The 25391-nt window shown below is 35.9% G+C and overlaps 1 protein-coding gene across 2 annotated transcripts in view; it reads left to right on the top strand.

Annotated features, from left to right (window-relative positions):
• Positions 1–25391, top strand: part of LOC132698573 (unconventional myosin-Va) — a 53582-nt gene that overhangs the window by 26836 nt on the left and 1355 nt on the right. Inside the window, exons 6-17 of one of the 2 annotated variants that reach the window (XM_060664760.1) lie at positions 63–301; positions 2174–2662; positions 3893–4740; positions 6247–6421; positions 8600–8874; positions 12592–13148; positions 15598–16026; positions 16741–17241; positions 19154–19504; positions 21746–21942; positions 22004–22192; positions 22279–22521. In XM_060664760.1, coding sequence (XP_060520743.1) covers positions 63–301; positions 2174–2662; positions 3893–4740; positions 6247–6421; positions 8600–8874; positions 12592–13148; positions 15598–16026; positions 16741–17241; positions 19154–19504; positions 21746–21942; positions 22004–22192; positions 22279–22521 — 4493 coding nt within the window. Of the gene's footprint in view, positions 1–62; positions 302–2173; positions 2663–3892; positions 4741–6246; positions 6422–8599; positions 8875–12591; positions 13149–15597; positions 16027–16722; positions 17242–19153; positions 19505–21745; positions 21943–22003; positions 22193–22278; positions 22522–25391 lie in introns of both variants that reach the window. The other variant, XM_060664753.1, reaches the window with a different exon arrangement.

The raw sequence follows: 25391 nt of genomic DNA, 5'->3' as shown, positions 1-25391 counted from the left end.
GTATTAGTTGTAGAATGAAAAATAAAGATACGGCAATGCAGCATTTTTTATGACTCTTGCAGGTCATCCGGATGAATTTTTCTACCTTAACCAAGGCTCGAGCCCTACTGTACCGGGCGTACACGATTTAACCCAATTCGAAGAAACAGTCCAAGCGCTAGCCACGCTCGGCTTTTCCGAAACCGACCAGGAAAACGTTTTCAAAATCCTCGCTGGCGTGCTACACCTGGGCAACATACAATTTAAAGATTGCGTCGTCAAAATAGAAAATGAACAAGGTCAAGAGGGATGTATGATACCGGTAAAGTGCGTCTCAAAGTATATAATCCTGAATTTTACTACCTGATTATATATTGTTTGAGGGGGGCGGACCTAAGGGAAAAAGTTAATATTTTCTCTAACTTAGCGCTTAGCGGGAAATTTTGCTGAATATACACCATCATAGACTAACTTAAAAGCTCATTGGCAATACACCACGCACTCCTCTCTTTTAAATTTCCCTAGGTCGTGTAATCCTCCATATACCTTGGAGGATGCCTGTTTCTGGAAGATTGTAGAGTGTCACGACTTCCAGAATCTTGCACTGGCTAAAGGTCCATCAACAGCTAATGAAAGTGTAGCGGGCCCTGGGAAGTTTGAGGTTGTTGGGTTGTTTAAAGACTAAGGAGTCTGATTTTGATGTTTATCTTGAGACTGTGACATTTAAATAATTTAGCTATTTGCTTTGTCTATTCCAATTTTAAATTCCTGTGAGTGATTCAAACCCTCATTAATTATGGTTTCTATATGTGTGTTGTTAATCATAATGTCGCACCTATTTCTTTACTAATTACCATTAGCTAACTACAATTTCAAATTACATGTTTCCAAGAAGCGGTAAATATTTCTATTTACAAATTCAAGCCGGGTTAGATGGAACAGAATATTGTCAATATGAAGAGGAGAAGAAAAATTTCCGTTACTAACTAAACCGTATTAAACTTGCCATAATGGACAATCAAATAACACATGAGTCAGATCAGAATTAACACCTCCATATGCGACCTAAGTATAGTTCGCGCAACGATATACCGTAAATTTTTATGAAGGTCTAACCGCAGGACTTGGGTTTCTCTTAATAAATAGATTCGCAATTCCACATCGACTTTCCAGAACCGTACTTCGGTACTTCGTACAAATAATAACATAATAATACAAAATAATCACTATCGTTACTGGGCTCGTCGCCCACATTAATTAATAATTCTGGCACTGGTCGACTTCTGCAAACATTTTCTTCTTCGATGTTCTACACATTTTTTCCAATGAGAAGCAGATATTTTTTCTACTTCATTTCCAATTAATTCTATTTCCCAAGAACTAACTTTCGGCGAGATATTGTTTCTTCTTAAACTGGAATTCGGCTGCCCCCATATCAATTCCACCGTATTAAAGTTGCAGCAATTATCTACTTAAGGTTTTATATTGCTTTAGTAGGAAAATATCTTAGTCATTATGTTAAAATGTTAAAGTTGGTATTCAGTTTAAGCTTTCTAATGTGTTTTTAATACAGGAGATCAACCTATCTAATATGCAAATTCAACTTGAAATCGAGGTACTTCAAGTAGGGACTATTTTAGGAAGACTTATAAAAAGCACACTAATGTGAATTAGTGCAACAGTTTAATCAAAGAAAATTTCCCTACCCTTAAAATGCAACAGCCCGCACGGCACAGTTCTTGTCGATTAACATCTTAAATACGGCCCTGGCTTGTGGAACACGTTCTGAAAAGAATGGGCCCTTCCGCTTTGCAACAAGCGGGTGTTGTAAAAACGGTATATCGTTAGGCGAACTTTAGGCAGGGGAGCAGCAATGGTTACTTCTTAAACGGTTTAGAGCTTACTTATGAAACCAAGTTGCTTTTGTCAATATTAGTTTTTGTTTTTTTTTCTTTACTCTTTTTGTATTTTCAGCATCCTGTTCAGATGTTTTGAGTTAGTTTAATTTTGTTTTAAGATTTACTTCTCAACCTGATTTACATCTTGGAATTTTCTTTAAGTGTCATCTGGCCTGTTGGGAAATATTGCTATTATTATTGTTAATTGGCCTCAAAAGTCAAGATGATATAGTTTGAGACATAGTGCAACAATTCCTCAAATAAAGTAGTAGCCAACTAGCCGGGTACTTTTTCAGAAATCCGATAGACATTTGAAAATATTCTCCGACCTTCTCGAGGTCGATGAAGACGAAGTTAAGCAATGGTTGGTGACCAGAAAACTGGTGTCCATGCGAGACGTCTACCTCAAACCTATGACCAGTGAAGAAGCTGCGTTCTCGAGGGACGCTCTGGCGAAACACATCTACGCGGAGCTTTTCAACTGGATAGTGTTGATGATCAACAAAGAACTCGAATCGAACGCTCCCCGATATAAATTTATCGGCGTTTTAGACATTTACGGTTTCGAAACGTTCGAGACTAACTCGTTCGAGCAATTCTGTATCAACTACGCAAACGAAAAATTGCAGCAACAGTTCAATCAACACGTGTTCAAACTCGAGCAGGCAGAATACATCAGGGAGGGTATCGAGTGGAAGATGATCGACTTTTACGATAACCAGCCGTGTATTGACTTGATCGAGGCCAAATTGGGCGTTTTGGATCTGCTCGATGAAGAGTGCAAGGTAGGAAAACACTTTTCCATTTCCTTTTAGCCATTCCAAAGCCCAGGGTGCTATTTTCGTGTATGTTTTTTTGTCTCCACCAAATTGCGAGAAATTTGCCATATATTTTTAAATTACCCTGCGGTATGATCGGATGAAATTAGCCATACAATGCTCTTCCAAAGGTTCAACATGAACCTTACCGGAGTCTGTCGAATATTCAAATGACGGGTTAGCTAGCATTAAAATGATTCGTCGGTACTCGATGTAAGTTTAAAACTATTTTCTCCGAATGTAAATTAAACATCCACCAAGTTAACAGGAGTGAGGGGGAAGACTTTTGGTGGTGTCGTTATTTTTGCAACTCATAATGTTTAAATGATTTTTCTTGATGAAGAGCGTTGAACACATTCAAGTAACTTACTAGTACTAATTTTGAATAGCAAGGCACAGGTAGGTGCAGTTTGGTGCCTTCATAAAGCCCTCTTGATGTAAGGCCCCTATTCTCGTCCTGTCAAATTGAGAAATCGAGTTAGCTAGCATTAAAATGATTCGTCAGTACTCTATATCAGTTTAAAACTGTTTTAGATCATACAATTTTTTCCGAATGTAAATTAAACAACCACCAAGTTAACAGGGGAGGGGAGGGAAGACTTTTGGTGGTGTGGTTATTTTTGCAGCTCAGAATGTTTAAATGGGTTTTCGTGGTGAAGAGCTTTGAACACAATTAGGTAACCAATTAGTACTAATTTTGAAAAGCAAGGCACAGGAAGGTGCAGTTTGGTGCCTTCCTAAAGCCCTCTTGGTGTAAGACCCCAATTCTCGCCCAATCAAATTGAGAAATCGGGTTAGTTAGCATTAAAATAATTCGTCAGTACTCGATATCGATATATAAATGTAAATTAAACAACCACCAAGTTAATAGGGGTGAGGGGGGAAGACTTTTGGTGGTGTGGTTATTTTTGCAACTCAGCATGTTTAAATGAGTTTTCGTGGAAAACACCTTTGAATACGAGCAAGTAACTAACTAGTACTAATTTTGAATAGCAAAGTACAGGTAGGTGCAGTTTGGGGCCTTCATAAAGACCTCTTTATGTAAGGCCCCTGTTCTCGTCCAGTAAAATTGAGAAATCGGGTTGGTTAGCATTAAAATGATTCACATTTTCACGAAATTGTCTATTTTTACATGACAATTGTTTCGACAACACCGTGTCTTTATTTTTTTTTTGACAAAACCACGTGTAATTCCAGATGCCGAGGGGGACGGACGCATCCTGGACCGAAAAACTTTACTCAAAATGCGCGAAATACTCTCACTTCGCCAAAACGCGTTTCGGAACCTCCGGCTTCACCATCAACCACTTCGCCGACCGGGTGGAATACGAAAGCTCCGGTTTCCTCGAAAAAAACCGCGACACAGTCATCGAGGAGCAAATCAATGCGGTCAAGGCGAGCAGGAACAAACTGCTGAGACGTTTGTTCGGCAGCGACGCCCACAAATTGCAAATACCTAACGCCAAACTCAAGATAGTCTCTTCGAAAGCCGAATCGGGAGCGAAGAAAACCCACAAAAAATCGGTGGGATCGCAGTTCAGGGAATCGCTCAATCTTCTAATGACTACCTTGAGCGCGACCACGCCCCATTACGTGCGTTGCATCAAACCGAACGACACTAAAGGTGCGTTTAACTTTAACGCGAAACGAGCGGTGCAGCAGCTGCGCGCCTGCGGGGTCCTCGAAACGGTGAGGATCTCGGCCGCAGGATTTCCGAGCCGGTGGAGCTACCTGGAGTTCTTTTATCGGTACCGCGTGCTCATCAAATTCAAGGACATCGACAGGAGTAAAATGGCAAAAACCTGCGAGATTATCCTGACGCAGTACATCAAGAACTCGGACATGTATCAGTTCGGAAAGACGAAGATATTTTTCCGGGCGGGTCAAGTGGCTTATCTAGAGAAACTCCGTGCGGAACGGTTGAGGACGTGTTGCGTCATCATGCAGAAAACAGTCAGGGCGTTCCTGTGTCGCAGGAAGTATCTCAAGATCCGGAAATCGGCGTTGCTTTGTCAGAAGTACGCCAGAGGGCTGCTGGCGAGGAGGTAAGTTTGGCAACGGTGGCTTGACATGTTCACATTATGCTTGTTACTTTCGAAAAATCGATGAAATCGAATTTTTCGAAAGTATACGCGCTTGGCAACGAAACTTATATCTCGACATCGGTAGGTCCTAGGGGACCGCCATTGGTACAGTGTCGAAAAAAAAAATTTTTTTTTCTGTTCTCCGTTATCCGTTCTCCGTTTCTCTGTAGACCTAGCATTAATTGGCTATATCTTTTGAACGGTTTGCAGCGCGATCTTCAAATGTGGCTCCTTTTAAGCCGTGCACGAGTTACACAAACCAGAAAAAAATGGGTCTGATCAAACCAAGGCATCCATCTTTTTTTTTCGATTTTCATCTGTTTTTGGAACTTCGCTATGAAACACGATAAGTGTCCGAAATTTGAAGCCATCCACTTGAAATTTGACACATATATAGAGTTTACCTCCGTAACGAAGCCTATTGAAACTGGGGAGGCTGGGGGGTCGAGAAGTATTTTTTAAGAATTAAAAACCCCACTTGCAGGTTATCGAGAAAAAAATCATTTACCAAATTCATTAACCAAACGACGCGAAAGATCCGGATCAAAAACCTTTATTCTTGATGATTTTTTAAAAATGTACAGGGTGCGTCGGTAATTTGCAAAAAACTAAAAATTGGTCTCCCTTTGACCATAACAAGAAGGCTGTGATTCTGTTGCCAGTTTTTTTTACATAGCTATATAGCTATATTCCGTACTATATTTAAATTTGGCAAGGAAGTAAAAGTCCATACCCACATCTAAGCAGTAGAATTTGGGCGTAATTAAGTATCACCAAATATATTTTTTTAAAATTTGAAAACTTTTCTTTGAATATTTTGGCTTCCAGAAAAACATTATGTTCTCAAAAACTATTCAACCGATCAGAAAAATTTTAGAACCATAAAATGCGGGAGATCGAGGGCTATGACTTTTATTTCAGACATTTTTTCGATTGTATACAGGGTGTTTCAGTTATGGACAAAAGTCTAAAAGACCATGAAAATCGTTCTTTTCGCTATAAAATTATTAGCCGTAAATCAAAATTCGTGAAAAATATGGCCAATTGGTTTAAACAGTGTAATAAGCCACATCGAGAGCTATAATTTTTGTATTTATTTACATTTTAGTCTATCGTATACGCTGTTCGAGATATTTGAAAAAATCCAAATGAAAATCACAATTTCTCGCCTTCAATCTTGAACCAGGAAACGTTTGAGATCTAGGGCTAAAACCTCTATTTGCTTCATTTTTTCAATTATGTACAGGGTGTGTCGATTATGGACAAAAAATCAAAAAGACCCTGAACATTGCCGTTTTCATGGTATATTATTGGCCGTTAATAAAAAGCTATAAAAAAGGAATAATTTGAAAGAGTTCCAGGTTTCGTCTATCATACAGGGAGATATTAAAAAAAAAAACATTACAAATATCTGTTATTTGTACAAATTACAATATTACATTACAAACAATCTTGTTTTGTTTTCAGGAAAGCAAATCAGATCAGAAGGCAGAGGGCGGCGCTTACCATACAGAGGTATACTCGCGGTTGGTTGCAGAAGAGAAAGTATGACTCACTGCGCAGATGCGTTCTCGTTATACAAGCCCACGCTAGAGGTTACCTGGCGAGACTTAGGTTTATGGATTTGAAATATAACGCCATGGTAAGTTTGTTTTCGTGGTTTGAACTTTCGAAATGCGTTGGATCATTCGAAGTATTTATGGCAGGTTTATCGAAATGATTACAAATTATTTAGTGAGGTTTACGGAACCCACCATTCCATATCTTAATAAAAACTAGCAAATATAATTGGGAATTTTAAAAACGCCCGCAGTGACGTCACAGAACAGCTTATAAACTTCAAACCGCTAAGTTTCCAACAAGTGGTAGCATTCAGTTGTTATTTATTATTTTTTACTGCAATTTTTTCTCATAAAATGGGTTGTAAATGGTGTCTGGTACCAGCGTACACAAATACGATAATACGGACACTGCAAAAAATATTTGTAAGTGTTCCCAAAACGCAGGAATTTCAGTGTTTTCTTTCTGAGAAGATCACTTCAAAATAAGTAAACGGTTTATTATTATATTGTTATTATTATTATTATTATTATTATTATTATTCAAATTGAATGTACGAGGTGTGTTCAAAAAACTTTTAAGTTTTTTAATTGTTAATTGTTTTGTAATGTTGTCCTCTTCAAGGCAATTCCCTCCCAGATATAATACACTTGTGCCAACGTTTTTGAAAATCCTCGAAAACACTTCTGGGAAGCACTTTCTAATATAGCCTTGAGTTCTTCCAAGCGATTTTTTTTATCTCCACAATCGTTCCAAGCCCTCTTTCTTCCAAGAGTTTCTTGAATTTTGGGATCAGGGGGGCATATCCGGTGACTATGGTCCCTGAGGCATGATTGTGGTTTTGTTTTTGGCCAAAAAGTTAGACACAAGCAATGATTAATTAGCAAGTGCTTTAACGTGGTGCAAAATCCATGAATTGATTTCCCACAATTCCGATCGTTTTCTTCGCATTGCTTCTCGCAAATGGCGCAATTTTACGTGCTGTTTTCGGTCTTGGTTATTCTGAGTTCTTCCATTGGTTCGACTGGGCTTTGGTTTCAACGTCATAACCATATACCCATGTTTCGTCACGAGTTATGATATTTTTGATTAATTTAAAGCTGTAGCTTTAGTTGAAGCAGCTTTCTATGACATTAGAACAACTTTTCAAACCACATTGCTTTTTTTGCCCCTCTCTAGGATGCCTATAGTGGATTTTTAGGTAATAATAATAAAACAAAATTTCAATTTTTGGACTTTGAACTTTTTGTGATGTTTCAAGGTCATGATGTGCAGCACAAAAATAAGCTTTCTTCAAATTGGAGCAATACTTTATTTGACTTTAAGGATCTTCTGCACAGTCTTGGCACCCATAATTACGACAACGATCCAGTTGTACTTTCGTACTGGATTCGAGTTGCATTTTCTATTAATACGAACGTATTAAGATCCAATTTCTTACCCAGTGACTTCAGTATTTTATTCACATCATTCTGTATATCTTCAATTGCCGGAATAAAGAAATGATGAAGAGAAAACTACCAAACTTCGCTGTGTGTAAACTCGTGTTGATATGTCAATAGTTCATAGTTCGATATTTTTCTCTTCTTTCGCTCTTCTAAAAACTCTTGAAGGATTCCGGTGTTGGTACTGGCCTGTTGAACTCTTTTGCTACATAATTGCTTTACAGTGATATATTTTAATGTGCTTCAACTCTGGATAGTGTAGGTTTCTTCCAGTGGCACTTAACCTCCTCACTTCGCCCATGCGTCCACATCAAAAGGGCTTTGCTTACAAACACCTGCGGAAGCTGCGCAGTACAAATATTAAGAGCTCACAATTTTTAGAAATATTATCGGCCACGCACAGCCTTAGCTACATCGCAACCACTAGTTCTCGCATTTTTATGAATAGGTATAACCTTTTTATTTATTTTTATACTTCGCTATTACCATGCTCAACAGCGTAAAAATCGGGATTATTTTCTAAAAACACTCCCACGAAATTAACAAAAATGAGTCGATACGATTGTTGTTACAGTTGTAAACACCCCAATAATGAAATGGAAGCGAATGCGAATGAAATGTGACGTCATTGGACATTTAGCAAATCAGGACCTGTTTCGATCACGTGACGGCAGCTTTAAAACGAATTTCTTGTAACTTATAATCTATGAGAACGTAAAAAAATATTTTTAACACTGTCGAATAGCCTACTGTGATTAATAATACGCACTGTCTGTTTGTCGTGTCAACGTTTGATACCTTCTCAACAATTTCAGGCAACAATTATACAAAAACACGTGCGCGGCTGGTTGGCAAGGAAAGAATACCAGAGACGGAAGCGGCAGATCGTCGTTTGTCAAGCGGCGATTAGAAGGTACCTCGCCAAACGTCAATACAAGAAGTTGAGGATCGAGGCCCGATCCATCGAGCATGTCAAGTCGCTCAACAAAGGACTCGAGAACAAAATCATCAGTCTGCAGCAGAAATTCGACGAAGTCAACAAAACAAATAACGAACTGCTTGGTTTCAAAAACGAAGTCATCGAATTAAAGTGAGCGAAAACCGTCTGTTTTGCACCTCTTATTTAATTTCTGCTTTTTCTAACCTAATCTTTTTGAAGTTAATTCGAATTCAACTTTTTGCAATTATAATAATGACCTGAAAATTCCATTGTTTATAAATCAAAATTTGGATGTTCAGAGTTTAACTGATCATTCATCTCTGTACCTGCTTATATATTGTTTGAAAGGGGCGGAGCTAAAGGACTGATTCCCATATATTCCAATATAACAATTTCAGTTAACATCTGCAGAGTAGGAACACATTTTATTTGACTAAAATGAAGACAATAAATAAAATAATTATTAAAAATCTGATGTAAAATTTATTTGTATGAAAATTTATAAAATATTGCATTGTAGATAGTTTTTAGATGATATATTTAAAGCTCAGAAACTTTAGATTTATTATCTTATCTTTAAATAATCGAGCAAAACTTAATTAATATACAGAGTTTCCGAAACTGGATGCTCTATTAGAGGTATATAGAGAAAGAATAATTGGATTGCTGCCATTGGAGACTGATCTCTATTTTTATTTATTTTTTGAAACGCTAACCACACCCTAACTTCATTTTTTAAATAAGACGTCCTATATATTGCTACATTTAAATATTCTATGAAAAATCCAAAAACTATTTATGTCACATACATTATTGCCTTTTTGAGCAGTTTTGAGATAAACACTATTTTTTTAGAGAACATGTATCAAGAATCTTTCAACCATTTTAGATAAAAATCAAAAATTTGGTTTATGGCTTTTCAACAAGCATCTGTATCATTTATTAAATTTTAATTAAATTAAATTTATGTACATTGTGCTAAATATATACACGTAAACTAATGGTGCTATGGTCATATCTGTAACTTATTGCAAATAAAAGAACGAATCATTACATACTAGAAACAGAAAATTTATTAAGACATTTTATGTTATCTTTTATATATTTAGGTGACTTTCTTCTGTTGAATATTTATTTTTATTTTTAATTTGCATTGCAAATAATTATTTTTAAAAATTTTGGTTAGTTTTGTACTGTGAAACTATCTCGCCTACTAAATGATTCAAAATAATGATGGTATATTATAACAGTTTATATCAAGAGTGAATAATTTATTCCCGCAATAAAATACAGGAAGTTTCATTTAAAAATCAGATATTGGATTTCACACACGTCCATAATATTTTTTCTTCGGCATTTTTTTCAGTAAATAAAAAATATACAAGGTGGGTCAAAAAGTATATATCGTTACCAAGTTTTTTTTTTACTAGAGGACCATTTTTTTAAATCAATTTTCGAATTCTACGTCAAATTTCACGCATGTCGTGTAGCAAAAAAAAATCAAAAATAGAAATTTAATTTTGATATGAACAAGTGGCTAGTACCAGTACAGTTTTTGAATTGTTACAATTATATTTCTGTTAGTAAAGAAAGTGAATATGATTTTAAAATATCTACGTTTATCCGAAAATATTGAAATTTGTATCGAAGTTAGAGGTGAATGGGGTCCATTCCCAAATACTATATAATAAGCATCCACCGATTCGCTATAATTAGTTAATATTCTCAAATAATAATTATAAAATTCATGGATATTATGAAACTCCTCAAAAATTCTCGTTTTCATTTTTTTAAAATACCTGCGATGCTTCGAAAAGTTTGAACTTCTTGCTGGACATTAAGGTCAATCAGGCCTATAAATAAAAATTATAAAGTCCTATCTAGCTCCCACCATTTAATTGTAAATAATAATTAATATAATTTTCAAAAAATTGCAGTCTTCCACGGAAACCGTCCCCGACAAAAAACCATACAACTTGTATTAGATCTTTTGGTATCCTTAGATAGAGGAAAGGATGCAGTATATAAGGTATAAATTTCAAATACTTAAAATTATAAATAACGGAAATATGAAACATTTTATCCAAAAAATATGTTTTTTTTTGCGAATATTTTGTACCCCGGAAGGACTAAGGAATTTATAATTAAACAACCGACTATTTTTTTAATAATCCGCCGACCCCCTATCTTCGAGGCAAATTCCTAGTCAAAATCGGCTTTTTCGAGTTTTATTTTACCGAAATCTACCTTAGAAAAGCAATTATTTACTTAAAACCTCCTTTTCTGGGACAAATAATTGGTTTTCGCATTTTGATTTTGAGCAGATTATAGTCAAAACCTGCATTTTCATAACCTACCAGACTGAAATATACATATTTTTAATTTTTTTTTATCTGCGGATAGACCTTCGGGAAGATATAAAAAAAAGTAGGTTGTTTAATTCTAAGTTTCGGGAGACAAAATATTGGTCAAAAAAACGTCAATTTTTTCAAAAAATTCTCTATAGTTTATAGACGTTTTCAAGAAATAATTACAAATTCGAATTTATCGTCCTCGAAAACAGAATTTTATCCACATTTGAGAAATAACCCCAAAATACGATTTTGGGTTGGTTAAAATTAACCACCGAAAATCGGTGGTTAATTTTTTTAAAGTTTTATATCTCGCTTATTTATAACTTTTATATACTTTGGTCCTTTCTCTAACTGACAATACCAAAAAGTCTTATCTTATGAAACTCAGAGAATTGCAATTTTAATTTTTATTGGCTATGAAGACAAAATGAAAACCAAACTCGAGAAGAATTTTGTACGTCGTTTAACGCAAAATATCCTTAAAGACCTATTACAAGATTAGTGAGTAAAGTTGAGAAAAATATTATTGAAACAGGGCATCTGAAAAAAATTATTTTATTAGGTGTTGAAAATATGCACCATTAACTTATTGAGACAACACTAATCGGTTTAAAATACATTCCAAAGGTTACTCATGATATTTTCATTAATTTGGATTATTTAAAATATTATTAAATGATCTAAGTTTTGTGATTTTTCCTTACACACTAGATTTTAAATATACCGTATTTAATTATTCACGCACCCTTCTGTTGAAATCAGATCTGTCTGTGTGGCATATCAGGCTGATATTTAAGAAAGAAACTGAGAAAAAATGAAAAAAAAAATTTAAGTTGCACATTTCCATCATAGTTTCACAAAACTGTAGTGATATAATTATCATAATAATCATGATACCTTCCATCTTTCCATACACGCATAGCTGTTCGTTATTTGAAGCTACTTTAGAAGATGCACCATGGGGATTATCCTTAACTACTAAAAAAATATTTAATCTTGTATTTTTTACTAAACACTTGCTTGTTCGTTTTAAATTTAAATTTGTTTTTTATTCTTTTGTTCATAAAAAATAAGAAATTGGTATAGGTTAAATGAATTTGTTCAATATTTTATCCGCTCACTGAATTTATAGCTGTTAATAGATTTTGTTTACCTGTAATGGAAAAAAATACTTCAGGTTTCAGATTTTTTCATAGAATCCAAAAATAGAGCAATCCATAATGAAAAATGAACTTGTTTCATGGTTCGAGTAGATGTGGCAACGCTGCCTTGTTTATAAGCATGCGCAGTGCTTCTGTAAAGTCCAGTTAGAACACTTCTGCAATTACGTCATAGCATGACACCTTTATCTAGTTCATTATTGCATGTCGTAAATTGAGACAGGAATTTTATTTGTATAGCTAAGACACACGGACAATTTTTGATTACGTTACTATACGTCACAACTGCTCTGACTAGTGTATGACATATTCTATATAGCTACGGTAGTGGTTATCGAAACTGATAATTTCAGGAGTAAAATGGTGACGTTCAGGGCGTTGGAAATCGAAATTAAAAACTTGAACGCTCTGGTGATCGAGAAGAACAAGAAGATTACGAAATTAGAGGAAGATTTGAAGATCGAGAGGGAGGAAAAAGTGGACCTGATCAACGAGCACGAAAGGTATAGGAAAGAGGCGGAGACGCAACGGGAATACTGGGCTCAGGAAACGGCCAAGTTACGAGCCGAAATCGAAACAATCAACGAAATAGTGAAAACGAACGAGAAGGGCGTCGAGGAAAACCTCAAGTTACGCATGGAGGAAGAGAAAAATCTTCTGTTGAACGAGTCGGACAAAGACAGACAGGCGTACCAGAAACTATTGCAGGAATACAATCGGCTCGAGCAGCACTGCGAGGAGATGGAAAAGCAGTTGAATCGGCAGGGACACCACAGACGGAACGTGAGCGATATCAGTACGATTTCCACTCTAGACTTGAGCGAGTTGCCCGAGGATCACGGTTACGGATCGGTGAGATCTACCACCAGCACCAGAGAAAAACTTGAAAATATCGATTGGAAAACGGATGGTAAGTCCAGTTAAAAAATGTATACAGTGTATATTACGGTGCTTCATTTTTAGGCGATATTTTTTTCTCTGCGCTACCTGAAAATCTGATACTTTATAGAAAATAAAAAATTATGCCGCCGGGTAAAACGCTTTAAGTGCATAGCGGCTTAGCCCATTTAAAAATTCATTTTCCTATTTAAATAAAAAAAAATTGTTTCGGTTTTCACTTGATTTTTCGACGTGAAGAAAAATTTTTTGGGAAAAACGCGTGCTACAAAAAGTTCCTATGCGTACATTCTCCCCGATCAACAGCTTTTAAGTGATAGAGCTGTGAAAACAAATGTTCATTATAATTGATGTCAAATCATTTCTAAATTAGGATTTATTATTTTTCATTAAATAGCAATTCATTATAAACAAAAGAACTCTTTATTTGAGTTGTTATATGATTTAAGTTTCTAATTTCCAAAATTATTTTGGAATCAAATATAAATAAAATATTTAAAAAATTATGCAAAAAAATGAGTCTACAGAAACTCCAGAATAAAATAAAAAATTACACTTCTACATATTTTGTTAATTAAAATTTATATTCGTTCACTAACTTTTAGAGTGTTCACTGGATTACAAACATGACTAGTTTCTAAATGTCTATAATTAATTGTCATTTAATTATAATTCATATTTTTTGAATAATTTTCTCTATTTGATTCCAAAATAATTTTGGGAATTGGGAACTTGAATCATATAACAACTCAATGTAAAGCGTTCTTTTATTTATAATTAATTGCTATTTAATGTAAAAATAATAAATCCTAATTTAGAAATGATTTGATATCATTTAAAATGAACTTAAAAGTTGTTGGTTGGGGAGAGTGTACGCATAGGAACTTTTTGTAGCAAATTTTAGGCTCTACAAAAGCTATACACCCGTTTTTCCAAAAAAAAATTCTTCAAGTCGAAAAATCAAGTGAAAACCGAAAAAAAAAATTGTTTCTATATTATTTAAATAGGAAAAAGAATTTTTAAATGAGCTAACCCGCTATTGCCTTTTACGCGGCGGCACAATTTTTTATTTTCTATAAAAAAAAATAAATCAGGTTTTCAGGTAGCACAGAGAAAAAAAAATATCGCCTAAAAATGAAGCACCCTAGTGTACATACAATGTACCTTTGTACCTAGGTTTTTTTTTTTAATGGTGAGAGACGGGTCATGTGATACCTCTTTTTAAAGGTTCGATTCCCATAGCAATTTTAAAAACATGTGATTCGTCAGTTCTTGCCAGACAGTCAAATAAATGCTGGCAAATGTTTCATCATTTTTTATCAACGACTTTATTTAAATGTTCGAATTTAGCCCCTTGTGCATTTTGACAATAATTGAGTCTGTCAATAAACTCGTCCCTAACATTATGCAAAGTTTCTGGGGGAATTACACAGCAAACTTTTCGAATTCTGGCTGTGAGAACTTGAATTTTGTTTTGTAACATGAACAAACAACCTAAGCAAAAAAGGCCGGGGTGTTAAGTCTGGCGACAAAGGTGGCCACTCAATGGGCCCTCGTCTTCCAATCCCCCTGTTTGGTTGTTCATAGTACTGCATCCGTCTCTCTGGAGTGTTTTCTGATAGCTGATGTACTAAACTTCATTTGTAGGGATAAACATTTTGTTTTCTGTTTCTATTAATTGAATATGTTGAGAGATGTTTGGACAAGTGGTAAATCTGGTTTTGACCTTAAATTTGTTGTACATATATAGAATACAAGTGAATATCAGGAAAAAATTCAAGATATTCTTACGGACGGATCTTAGATTGAACTTAAAATAGTTCCTACGTGAATCCGTATAAAAATCTGTAACCTCTCATGACTCTAAAATTCCTCGCCTCTACAGACTCTCCAAGATTCACAAACCGGGATTATCCCTATTGTCAGCACCATTCGTTCTCTTTAGCAAAATATGTAGCTTCTATATTAATGAATTTTCGTCAATGTGGCCGTTTCTTCTAAAGATGCTTGCTTGCTGGCACTATAACTTCTTTAGTCTCGATAGAATGTTTTCTACATTTGGGCGGGAGCATCTCCTGAGATACACTAGACTCGCACATATTTTGGATAATTCGCACACGATTCAACACACGCTGTATTACACACGAAATAAGAATGATTACTAATAAACTTAAACTAAGTAGTATGCCAAACCAGAGAATGTTAAACACAGGTATTTATAAAATTATTTTCTATTACCAACCACAATTTTACCTGAATTTAAATTCCGAAACTTTAGGTAATAATCTTGTTGCATTGTATGTTAATGACCACCCTTGGATAATCCCATTCAAAAGCAATTGCTCACTTTCTTATATCTATGAACAGGCCATACATTTCAATAGTTTGGGCTCTCCCTGGCCCACAGTGCGGCAGCAAAATCTACGTAACCATATCCTTTAGCGATTTCTGTTCCTTTTCAGGCGCTAGCGAAAGTCAAACTCCAAGTTCTTCCGACGTAACCTCGAAATCCGAATCGGATAACCACGTGGACGTCGGTCTAGTGCTGAAGCTGCAACACAGGCTGGCCGACGTCGAACGGGAAAAGGCGAGACTGGAAAAAAGACTGGACGAGCTGTATATGTCGCCACGTATCGAAAGGGCCGAAAACGCGGCCAGGGACGCGATAAAAATATCGGAAATGGAACTGCGCAATTCCAATTTGAAGACCCAACTGCTGGAATTGCAAAATAGCATTAACGAGGGTACCGGGGTCGCCATGTTACGCGAACACCTTCGTCAGATGCAGACCGAGCTGGATCGTAGAAGCGAGGAGGTTGTGCAACTGAAGAGCGTGCTCGCCAATCAGACCGATAACATGAAAACGATCGTCAACTCCAACAATCGAATGGGTGAGGAATATACAGGGCGTCCGCCGAGATGATATCTCTTTAATTTTGTCTGTTCTCCGTTCTCCGTTTTCTGTTCTCTGTCGACGCTTCATAAAAACGCGAATAACGTCGGAACCGTTGGAGCTGAGATGCTGAAATTTATCTCCTTTTAAACAGGCCACGAGACACATTAGCCTCTAGGAAATAGCCGCGATCCATATTTTTTTCGCGATTTTTTCGTACAGCAATCGACTTCAAATTTGGTCCCATTGACGACTGGGGGGTCGGCAAGTATTTATAGAAATTTAAAAATACGAGTTTGCAGGGTTTCATGAAAAAATCATTTCTCAGAAACGGTACACACGATCAAACAAATTATTGAACCGTAAGAAGCGCGAGATCCTAGTTAAAAACTGTTATTCTTGATAATTTTTCAAACATGTACAGGGTACAGAATGCTGATTTCACTATACCTACATAAATACCGATTTAAACTTAAACGCACTTCAGAAAAAACTCTATGAGAGCTATTTTAATTGACAAATTTTAATAAATAAATAATCCGATATGCAAATGCGCAAGCCTCGACTTTCTGGACGACAGTCAACCATTTTTGTAGGTACTCTTGCTATAAGATTATTTTTTGTTTATATGTTTTTTTTATTTTTTTTTTTTAATTTTACGCCATGACGTAGAATGTTGATTTCACTATTGCAGGTGCCTACATAAACGAAGATGGCGAACTAGCTCTCGCGTACGAAACCCAGAAAACCATCAACAATCAACTGGAACTGGAGCTGCAAGACGAGAAGGCCAAATTCAAGGCGCACGAACGAGAGTACAAACTCGAAATCGAGAAACTTCGAGAAGACAACGAACGGCAACAACGTTTATTATCCTCGAACCTGACTTCGACTCCGCAGACCCAAGGCGAAGCCTTCTTGCAGCACGAGGTGACGAGACTGACGAACGAGAACTTGGCGTTGCTCGACCAGAACGATTCGTTGAACGAAACCGTCAGAAAGTTGAAGAAGCACGTCAAAGTGCTTACGAAGAAGCTGAAGGAGTCGTGTTTCGATTTGGACGAACCGCTATTGGCTGCGGGTTCTAAAAAACAGCTTCCCGTGCCGCCGACAAGATCCCAGCCGACCATCAGAAAGAAAGACAGGCAATACTTGGGGATGTTCGCCTATAAGAGCGGGCACGAGAATTTGATCATGAAGCACTTGGTTATAGGTATAAAAAATAATTTCGTACGATTTTTCCCCCATCAACCTCCTTCCCTTAAGTTTCTTGCTTCTTGTATGTTATCCGGTGTCTCTTTTCTTTATTTCCAGAGGAACTCAATTCCAGATTTCCTTTGGCCATCAATTCGCTGGAGATGTCCATACCATAGTGTATCCAGAATGAAGCTAGTTATACCCATTTGCTTATATCTTACGTGCTCCATCCTTGAAGTTCAGTTACTCCTTCTCAAGTAATCAATTGCTGGAACCAACAATTGTTCCTTGTTTCATTTTGTTAACTCAAAGATTGACTTCTATATTATTTTTGTAGTCCTTTTCGTAATTCGGTTACTCCAAAGCCTTATAGCTCTTTTTCCTTGCCCCATTTTGCTTGAAATATCTTCCGGTTTTGGAGAGCGTCACTCTGATTGTTGTCACCAATAGCCCCATACTCAGTTTTCTTCGGTTCCTGCTATCAAAATTAGATTGTCAACAAACAACAGAGTGTGCATCATCTGATCTTCACTTCTACCAAGCCTTTAGTGACTGGAAATTCTTCCCATTGATGTTTCTTATTTTATGCATATAGGCTTGACTGATAGAGTTTTATTTCATTGCTGATAGTAGCTTATTCAGTGAGCCTTTGGAAGATTACATGTGCTTCTCTACCTCATTAAGTTCTTTAGTATAAAACTCCATCATCCTAGTGTTGTAGTGACTGTCTTTTTCTATTCGATGAGAGGATCTTCTCCATGGCGTGATTTTTTGAAGATTTCTTCAATTCTGGTGGCAGTTACTGATTTTATGACCTCTTACACAGTGAAATTCGTGATCCAGTCTATTTAATTTTTTACAGACTTTTTCTAAAGAGATGTTTCGTCGTGACACCGTTCATTAAATGGCGTTTTTGGCAACAAATTTTAGTGTCAGTATTCCGTATATTGCCCATACTTTTTATGTTACTAATTTTAATTCTTTTTGAACATAAAATAAACGGCAGAATGTCACACTTTGGCGTTTACCGTCCTTGGGCCTTACTTATGCCGATCACACAGACGCTTTTGTACTGTATTGTATGCACGCGAGCGTAATTAAAATGTGACGCGATTGTTGCTGCAATTTGTTGCATGAGTATTTGCAACCTCTAAATATAACTTGCATATTAACTAGGTACAAATACTACCGACCTATATTCTTAGTTGGCAACAGCAAAAAATGTACCTCGAAAATTACCAATTTGGTCAGCTTCTCTCAAGAACAAGCCAAATTGCTGCTATTTGCTGCTATATCTACTTGCTGCACTTTTCTAATTGGTCGAATTTGTTGCATGAGTATTTAGACGCCGACATTCTAGATTCTAGACAAATAAAAACAGGGTTGTAGTGTCTAACTAAAACTAAAAAATTACTATGCAAGTTACCCGAAAAATGATCAAATTCCACTGTGTATTAAGATATTGATCATCTTCCACGCATGCCTTTAAATTTCATCACTAACCTGCATTAACTGTGCCATTTTCCTCCATACATAGATCTGGCTATATTTTAGGAAAAATGCTACATATAAACAGAAGCCTGTCTAATTGAGATCTTATTATGTTAAATGTTCTATCTCAATACGCTAGTAGCTACATGGGTGTATCAAAACAAGATTTCGCATATATAAATGGTGTAAACCACTCAATCTAACTTGGCAACGCTGTAATAGAAAAGCGAAACAAATTTGACAAGAGGAGAAAATAATGTTGTCTTTTCTGTTGTCTTCTCTTTTTTGATCAAAAAATAGTAGTATGTATTTTTTCAGGAGCCATTTTTTATACCCAATATCGTTTTGACACACCAAATGCTATAGAAGTTATTGGTCGGCGCCTCTCCCAGGCGACCACGCAGAACAAATCGATTAGACCATTTACTTGATTTCAGATCTAAAACCAAGGACTGCGGTAACTCTGTTGCCCGGTCTTCCAGCTTATATAATGTTTATGTGTATCCGACATACCGATTACAAAAACGACGAGGACAAGTTGAAGGCTCTATTTTTGGCTTTCACGAAAGCCGTAAAGAAGGTCGTTAAAAAGAATCACGGCGACTTCGAGGTTGCCAGCCTGTGGCTCTCGAACACTTCAAGATTGGTTCACTGCATGAAGCAGTACAGTGGCGAGAAGCCGTTTCAGATGCAGAACACGCCCAGCCAGAACGAGCAATGTCTTAAAAATTTCGATTTGTCGGAATATAGGGTCCTCATTTCCGATATTGCCGTGGGCATATACCAAGGTACGTATGCGTCGACATTCTTTTTTTATCAGCTGTAACAGTATATATGTCTGTTTTTCGTACATCGCTATGAAACACGATAAGTTGTAGTCATCTATTTCGAAATTGGTATAAATATAGAGCTTAGTCCTTTGACGGAACCTATTGAAATTTTGGGGGGGGGGGGGGGGTCGGGAAGTATTTTTAATAATTTAAAACCGCATTTGCAGGGTCTCGAAAAAAAATCATTTCTCAAAAACGATATATACCATCGAAAAAATTCTCGGACCAAATGACGCGCGAGAACAGGATTAAAAACTTTTATTCTTGATGATTTTTTAAAAATGTAGAAGGTGCGTCGTTAATTTACAAAAAACTGAAAATTGGGTTCCCCTTATAAAGATAATTGACCATAACTAGAAGGCTGTGATTCAGTTGTCTGTTTTTTTTTTACATGGTTTTATAGCCCATGTGGACGGTTAAAACTTCTGTATTTACGGTTTTCACCTATTGCACAGGGTATTCAAGATATTCCGTGCTATATTAAGAAATGTAACAAGTGTCTCAAATTTGCAGCTATCCACATTTAAATTGTTGAAACTGAAGTATGGCAAAGTATTTTTCTTTTAATTTTCGCATTTTTTTTTTTTGGGTTATGTTGGTTTCCAGGAAAAAATAATTTTCTTCAAAACTCTTACCCCGATCGGCCAAATTCTTTAACCAACAGGCGCTGACGACCCAGTGCTATGACATTTATTTCATACCTTTTTTAGATTATATACACGGTTTTTCTATTATGGACAAAAATCTAAAGGACTCTGAAAAATTGTCCTTTTCGCTGTTAAGTTATTAGCCGCAAATCAAAATTCGTGAAAAATATGGCTAATTGGTTTAGACCGTATTATAAATCACATCGAGAGCTATAATTTTTGTGTTCACGGTTTTCGTCTTTCACATACACTACAATAGACTCAATCTAGAAACGATGACGTCATTTGCTATTACGGTGTACTGCATGGTTTCAGAAAACAAGTATTTTCTTGAAAACTATTTATCCTACTGGCATTTTTATTCGTTGGTAAAAACATGGCATCTTTTGAAATTGGTATTATTTGTGCAAATTATTACATTCATCAAAGTTTGCCGTGACTTCGAAGTTCGGCGAGACGTGAAAGTTACTTTATACAGGGTGCATGCACATTAAAATTACATCGATTTTGCGAAAGTTCCGTAGTGGTCCGCAAACCATGCGTCCGTCTAGGGCATGAAACCGTGAAGCTGCTTCTTTTTGAAACACAAAGTAGCTTCGCGCTACATGCTACAATAGCCCAGTCATATTAGGTAAAAAAAGGGGTCAACCTTGGAATGAAAGATAATAACCTGTAAATTAGTATGAACCTTTGTTTTGTCATGCTAAATGTTGTCTCAAAAGTCACAAACGCTATCGTGTCCGCGTCTTAAGATATTCAAGGTCAAAGGTCACAAAAATCGGTTTTTCGCGAATATCTGGCTTCCTATTGCTTAAATGAGATTTTTTTCTTATTATAAAAGTTGTAGGCTATAAAATTCTCCACAACTTTTGTTTAAACTTTTTTTTCATACGACCAACCGTTTTTGGGGTAGAGCGCGAAGAGTGCGCAGCGTACAGTCATATACGGCCTAATGCAATGATGTGACTGAGTACGTCCAATTAAAATAACGAGCAAATCAATATCTTCTCCTATGCTGTAAACTCTTCGCGCTCTACCCCAAAAACGGTTGGTCGTATGAAAAAAAAGTTTAAACAAAAAAGATATTCGCGAATATCTTAAGACGCGCACACGATAGCGTTTGTGACTTTTAAGTCAACATTTAGAATGACAAAACAAAGGGTCATACCAATTTATAGCTTATTATCTTTCATGCCGAGGTGAAACCCCTGGGCTACAAACTTGCCTTGCCCAGTGACGATTTTTCGAAAGCAAACTTGTTGATAATTTCACATATAAGAAGTTTCTTTTAAAATTTAAGGTTAAGGTTTTTGTGTAGTTTTCTAGTAAATTCACACATATAAAAGCATAACCTGCAAATATCACTTGATGTAGTTAAAGGATTGAATTAATTGAATCGATTAATGCTTCATTCCCGGTGGATTTAACTAGTCACATAGAAAGTCAATGACGTGTTAATCATATCTAAAAAGCAAAAAATAAGAAAGGGTGTTGTGCCCGTATTGAAATGTATGAGTGATAGCAAATGTGGCGATCAATATTCTTATTACAGACTTAATAAAAACGTTCGAAGGACAAATCCAACCGTTGGTGGTTCCTGCAATTCTTGAACACGAAGAGGTGCCTGGTATAAGCGGAAAACCGAACAGCTCTCGCAGCAGGGTCGGAAGCGTATCCAGTCCGGTCTCCGGTGTCCCTAATCAAGAACCCATCAAGGCGCTCATCCAGGAACTGACTAATCACCACAAGGTTTCTAAAACAACCGCTCGAACCAACTAAACGCGATTCCATCATAATTGTTCTTTCGCAGATGCTGGTGTTTTACGGTGTAGATCAGCATATTATTTCGAGAATTTTCAAGCAAATCTTCTATTTCATTTGCGCTTCGAGCCTGAACAACCTATTGTTGCGCAAGGAGCTCTGCCATTGGTCGAAAGGGTTTCAAATCCGCCATAATCTGTCTCATTTCGAGATGTGGACTCGCGACAGAAACTTGGAGGTAAGTATGTTTATTATCTAAAGTTCTGTTTGTTTCTCTACTATATCCGCGTAACCTAACCTAAATGTTCTTCGTGTTTGTGGTAGGAGGGTCCGATACAAGCGATGCTGCAGCCTATCATACAGGCCGCCCAATTGCTTCAGGCCAGAAAAACCGAAGAGGACGTCGATAAAGTGTGCGAGATGTGCAGCGAGCTGACGCCCTCGCAGATTTGCAAAATACTCAATTTGTATACTCCCGTCGACGAGTTCGAGCAACGCGTGCCGTTTTCGTTTATCAGGAAAGTGCAAGAGAAGCTGCAGGAACGGCCGGAAGCAGAAAAACAACAGGTAAACTCCAGGCGGTATGCAGTTACGTCACGTATGGTGACGTAATCAAGAATGATCCAATTTTAATTCATTCATTAGTTTAAAGTATGTAATCCTAAAACCTAAATTAAAATCCTATTTTTATTTTGGAAAAGTATAACATTTTGTCGAAAAATCAGACAGAAAAGACAGAACTAAATTAGTCTCTAACATAAACAAATGTATAGACAAAAAAGCATTCTGCACAATTGACCAGAAACCACTTATTATTACATTATTATTACAAAGTTACTTAAATAATCGGAAACGATGTGTTCAAATTTAAAATGTTGGGAGGAAATCCCAATTGATAAAATTTGGAGTGCCTCGAGGAACCGTACTTGGCCCTATACTCTTTAATGTCTATATTCTGGTGATACCGTAGCTACTTATAGTGCAGTAACAGGAACAGGACTTTAAAACTGTATTGAGTTGGTTTGATAGTATGTTGTTGTTTGTAATTGTAAAAAAAACATTTTTCTTAGCCTTTACATCATATTGTCAAAATTGTCCAAATAAAGTTTTTTTCTTCGATCTTAAACGAGACATTGCTCTATCATGTACTTGTTGAAACCCATATTATCGATTAGAAAAAAAAATCAAAAATGGATCATAAAAGTAATTTACAAAAAAACAGTGCTCTTCCCAACACAAGGATTATATGATTGGCAAAAGTTCTCGATCCGCGTCAAATATTCTGCTACAATCTGCTAATACACAAAAATAAACACACCCTCAACAAATATAAGTTGCCAGTTCTTGAGAAGACTATAGCATCGAGATGCTCCGAAATTGTGTAACTTGCCTAGCTGAAGATATAAAAAAAAATTTTTTTCAATTTATTTTTAAAAAACGTAAACTTTGAATAACTGAAAAACCACGTAAACTTGTGCATGATTTCATAGATTCTCGAAATATGTATTTATTAGTCAGTATATAAAAAAAATAATAAAATAATAGGTATAAAATTGCAGTTAATTTATTCTTTCTTGTTCTTTAAATAGTTTTTTTTAATAATTCATTTAACTGGTGAGTATCTTATTGACTCAATTATTATATCATACCAATAATCCTATCGTTGATTGTTGGTGGTGCTATTTATTGTATTACAAGTTCGGGAAAAATATTGATAACGTTTCCCACGCCCAAGAGATTTTTTTAATGGGTTTGTATCGTATTATATTTCTCATATTATGAAAAAGTAGAATGACTGTATATTATTTAATGTTTTGGTAAGTATATTATTATTTTGTAAGGGATTTTACAACAAATGGTAGAAGCTACTAGAAACTCGGTGATAAAACCATGCAATTTACTTGGGTAAACAAAATAAAACGCATCATATATATGGGAGAAAACAAATATCATTTAGATAGGTTTACTTTTGAAAAACTCCCAATGCTTCAACAATGAAAACCCGTAACGCAAAGAACAAAGAAGAGGAACAAAAACAAATTCAAAAAAATCAAATATCTTCCTCTGTATCTAATTCATGCATATCAATAACAACTGTAAGAATATTTGATGCAATTATCAACAAACTGAAACAAAGTGTTTTGAATACTCCATGAAATGTTTGAGCAAGTGTTTCAGTCCATAACTGTAGTACAGCACCAGATGTTAAGGATTCGATGGCAATGGCAATTTTCCAATGCTAACTGGTTCATTCTTAAAAGATTATATTATGAAATAATTTTTATTCAAAGAAAAACAACATACGCAGTTTTTCTGTGAAGTGTTGCTACACTAACATCCATAGCTCGTCTTTCATTAAACTTGGCGGAAATGGAATATTACTTTTTTTGCAACCACTCAGTGCAGGCTCAGTAAGTCCTGCATTGTCCGTTATTATTTCACTAAGATTTTAAAGTAAAAGTAAAGTAAAAAAAAATACATAAGTTAGTTTTTCCCCGAAGCAAGTATTGAGAAAATGAATGTTTCCGTGGATACAGAACTAAAACTTTTATCTTCGTTCATAGGTTAGAAAAGGTCTAGTTTTCCCATAAAAAAGAAATATAAATCACCTTTCAAAAATTTCAGTGTTCATTGAATCACAGTAGTACCCCGATTTAAAGATAAGGCTGGCTTACTCCACAAAGCCATTTTTTTGAGCCAGCATATAAAATTATACAGCGAACTATTTCACCATATTTTTTCTCGCTTCAAAATTATGGATTTAATGAAAAGGTATCGTGATTTCCCATGTATTTTTATGATATAAAGGCTTGCTCTTTTTCACCAAGTTCAAATTAAAAAATTTTGATCTTTTGACTGAAAACTGATAAACAAAATTCCCGTCAATTTACATCTAGTAATGAACTAGATAAAGATGTCATGCTATCACGTAAATGCACAATTGCTCTGACTAATTGAATATTTTGACGGTAATTTCGGAAGCTCCATCAAGTTTTTGGCTCTATAACTTTGATGTCAACATAAACAATTTCCCAATAATGCGTGCATTTTACGCAATTTGCGCAAATCCTGCAAAACAGAGGTCATTTTTCAAATAAAAATCACCTTTTTAATTATATTTAATTATATTCTTTCAATTTTGCATAACCAATTCGAAATTTTGCGCACCGTGTGGGGAAAGTCGTGGCTATCCAAATTAATACTGTTCTACTAGTAGAATCCATTAAATCCATTATAATCTCACTTTCCACTTTCCATAAGAATTTTTGAATGTAATCAACATAAATTATTGCAAAATATTTCAGATATAACTATAGATAACGATATATAGCTAGGTGCCAGATTTTCTCGCACCTTCGTATGATTCGGAGGCAGTGTATTCACGACAGATTTTTCCATTTTCGCGTTTAGAAGAGGCCTCGCCATCTCGCAGAAAT

The sequence above is a fragment of the Cylas formicarius genome, unplaced genomic scaffold (genome assembly GCF_029955315.1).
Source record: "Cylas formicarius isolate icCylForm1 unplaced genomic scaffold, icCylForm1.1 PGA_scaffold_10__41_contigs__length_53128322, whole genome shotgun sequence".
Taxonomy (NCBI): domain Eukaryota; kingdom Metazoa; phylum Arthropoda; class Insecta; order Coleoptera; family Brentidae; genus Cylas; species Cylas formicarius.
This window is presented reverse-complemented; position numbering and strand designations above follow the sequence as displayed.